The sequence below is a fragment of the Tauraco erythrolophus genome, chromosome 11, assembly GCF_009769465.1.
Source record: "Tauraco erythrolophus isolate bTauEry1 chromosome 11, bTauEry1.pri, whole genome shotgun sequence".
Taxonomy (NCBI): Eukaryota; Metazoa; Chordata; class Aves; order Musophagiformes; family Musophagidae; genus Tauraco; species Tauraco erythrolophus.
The window spans coordinates 6,457,320-6,459,737 of NC_141475.1; the positions used below are offsets into that span (position 1 = coordinate 6,457,320).

Below are 2,418 nucleotides of genomic sequence, written 5' to 3' on the forward strand. Positions count from 1 at the left end.
CCAGGGAATAATCTCTGCCCAGGGAGCAGCATCACACAACAACAATCATTTTAATATATCTGTTTCCTAAAAGCCTGACCCAAAGCCCACCGAGGTCCCACCGATTTCTGGGAGCATCGGAACAAAGCCCCAAGCTGGCCATAGGGTGTCACCACCGACCTGGTTCTGGGGAGCTGCACTAAGAGCTCTGACTAGCAAAGCAACTAGATTAAAGAAGAATATGACCCTGCAGTGCCTGAACGCTGTGCAACTTGTCTTCCCGTAATCCAAAACCATAATTCGAGTGGAGAAAAACAGTACCATAATTTCATACGGTCGCTGAGAGGAGATGGAAATCCCGGGGGTGGTTGCTGCTGGCGCTAGGCAGACCCTGGTAGCAGGCTGGACGCTCAGCCATAAACTGAGCTGCTGGTTTAAAGGCTTTTGAGGTTTTGAGCCAGGCTCTGCCAGACCCGTACTTCCAATCAGCTGCTCACTCAGCCAGGCAGAAGTTGGAGCATGTTGTGGCTAATTGAGCAGAGCTTTGCAAAGAAACTGGCCACGGATGCCCTGGCATCTGTTGCGCTCAGTCCACAGCGACGTCTGTGCCCGTGCAAGGAGCCCGCGAGCGCTGGGGCAGCAACTCCAGCGTTGGCTCCTCTCCGCGCTGGATGTGCTCCCAGGCTGAGGCCCACGCTGCTCCCAGGATGCCCATTCCAGCTTGGCTCACGGAGCTCACGCTAGCACCATGCGGGATGCAGAGGGCCCTTGGGGTGGGCAGAATTAGCTTTCCTTCAGACATGATGAGTCAAAATTTAGTCTGCTGGGCCTCTCCGTTATTCAAGGGTGGGGTTTTTCTTCACTTTTTTTTTTTTCCTATTAATCTTTAAAGCTAACTAAGCCATTGTCCCCATCAGGAACAGACGATGAGGGGCTCAGCAGGTTTCCTCCTTTGCTCGCTGCTGCTGGTGACCCCCCATGGCACAGAGGTGGCTGCCCAGGATGCCCAGCCTGATCCCAAAATGCCGTGTGCCAACTGGATGGGAGGAGCACCTGGCTACCCTGGCCACAACGGGCTCCCTGGCCGGGATGGGAGAGACGGACAAGAAGGACCAAAGGGAGAGAAAGGAGAGGAAGGTTGGTGAGGAGCAGGGGGTAAATCAGTGCTGGAGTCTGTGGGCAGCCCCAGCCCTCAGGGGCAGCCCCAGGAGGTCTCACACCTGGTAGGTCCATACCCAGCCTTTGTCCAGATGACTTTTGAATATCTCCAGGGATGAAGATTCCATAGCCCAAGTCAAAGAGTTTGGCCTGGTAGATGTTGTTCCAATTAATGATGTTTTTTCAGACATGCTGCTCTTGGCAGCTCTGCACACAGCTAGGGGGGCGAGTGGGCTTTCCATCGGCTGACTCAGCTAATGGGGGGTGTTGAGGTGATCCAGCCTGTCCTCAGAGGACATCTTTTGCTCCATGCTGCCAAAAGGATCCTCATGCCACAGCCCCTGCTGTGTTTTGGGCTGGTGGGCAGCAGCTGGCAGCACAGTGCGAACAGCTCCCCATCCCCATTCTGTTCCCCAGGTGTGCAAGGCCCCAAAGGCGACCAAGGTGAAATAGGACCCCCAGGTCAGAGAGGATTTCCTGGACAGCCAGGGCTGAACGGGCAGAAGGGTGAAGGTGCCTTCATCTACCGCTCTGCCTTCAGCGTGGGACTGAAGGACCGAGCCCCCCACCCCAACGTCCCCATCCGCTTCAGCAAGATCTTCTACAATGAGCAGAACCACTACGACACCAGCACTGGCAAGTTCCTCTGCAGCATCCCCGGCACGTACTACTTCGCCTACCATCTGACAGTCTACCTGAAGGATGTCAAGGTCAGCCTCTACAAGAAGGACAAGGCAGTGATCTTCACCTATGACCAGTTCCAGAACAACAACGTTGACCAAGCCAGTGGCTCCGTCTTGCTGCACCTCAGCAGTGGGGACGAGATCTGGCTTCAGGTGTATGGGGAAGGGGGGGACAACAACGGTGTCTACGCCGACAATGTCAACGATTCCACTTTCATGGGCTTCCTCCTGTACCCAGACCTGGATGTCCATTAAAGCAAGGGATGCTGCATGGGAGAGGATGAGGTGGCTTAACCCCAGACGGCGTTCTGGGGCACTGGCACTATAGCTACGCTGTATTTACCAGAAAATTGCCTTTTGCAGGGGCAACAATTGCCAAGGGTGGACCTTATTACCTGAAAACATCAGTGAGGTTATACATGAGTGACTTCCATGGGACCAAGAGTTGACTCCTGCCTCTGCTCTTGCTTCCCTTGTGGAAACCTGGACCCAGAGTCAAACACCACTCCTGCCACATCATGAGACAGTAACTCTCAAAATGGACTAACCTTTTTTACATGTAAAACTGAAAAGAGACAAATTGGTTGCCTTTAAACAT

The 2,418-nt window shown here is 53.9% G+C and overlaps 1 protein-coding gene across 1 annotated transcript; it reads left to right on the forward strand.

Moving 5' to 3' along the window:
- Positions 1–905: 905 nt before the first annotated feature.
- On the forward strand, positions 906–2,075 carry ADIPOQ (adiponectin, C1Q and collagen domain containing). Its single transcript, XM_086618542.1, has 2 exons — positions 906–1,116; positions 1,555–2,075. The coding sequence occupies exons 1-2, from the start codon at positions 906–908 to the stop codon at positions 2,073–2,075; spliced, it is 732 nt and encodes a 243-aa protein (XP_086474668.1).
- Positions 2,076–2,418: the final 343 nt, after the last annotated feature.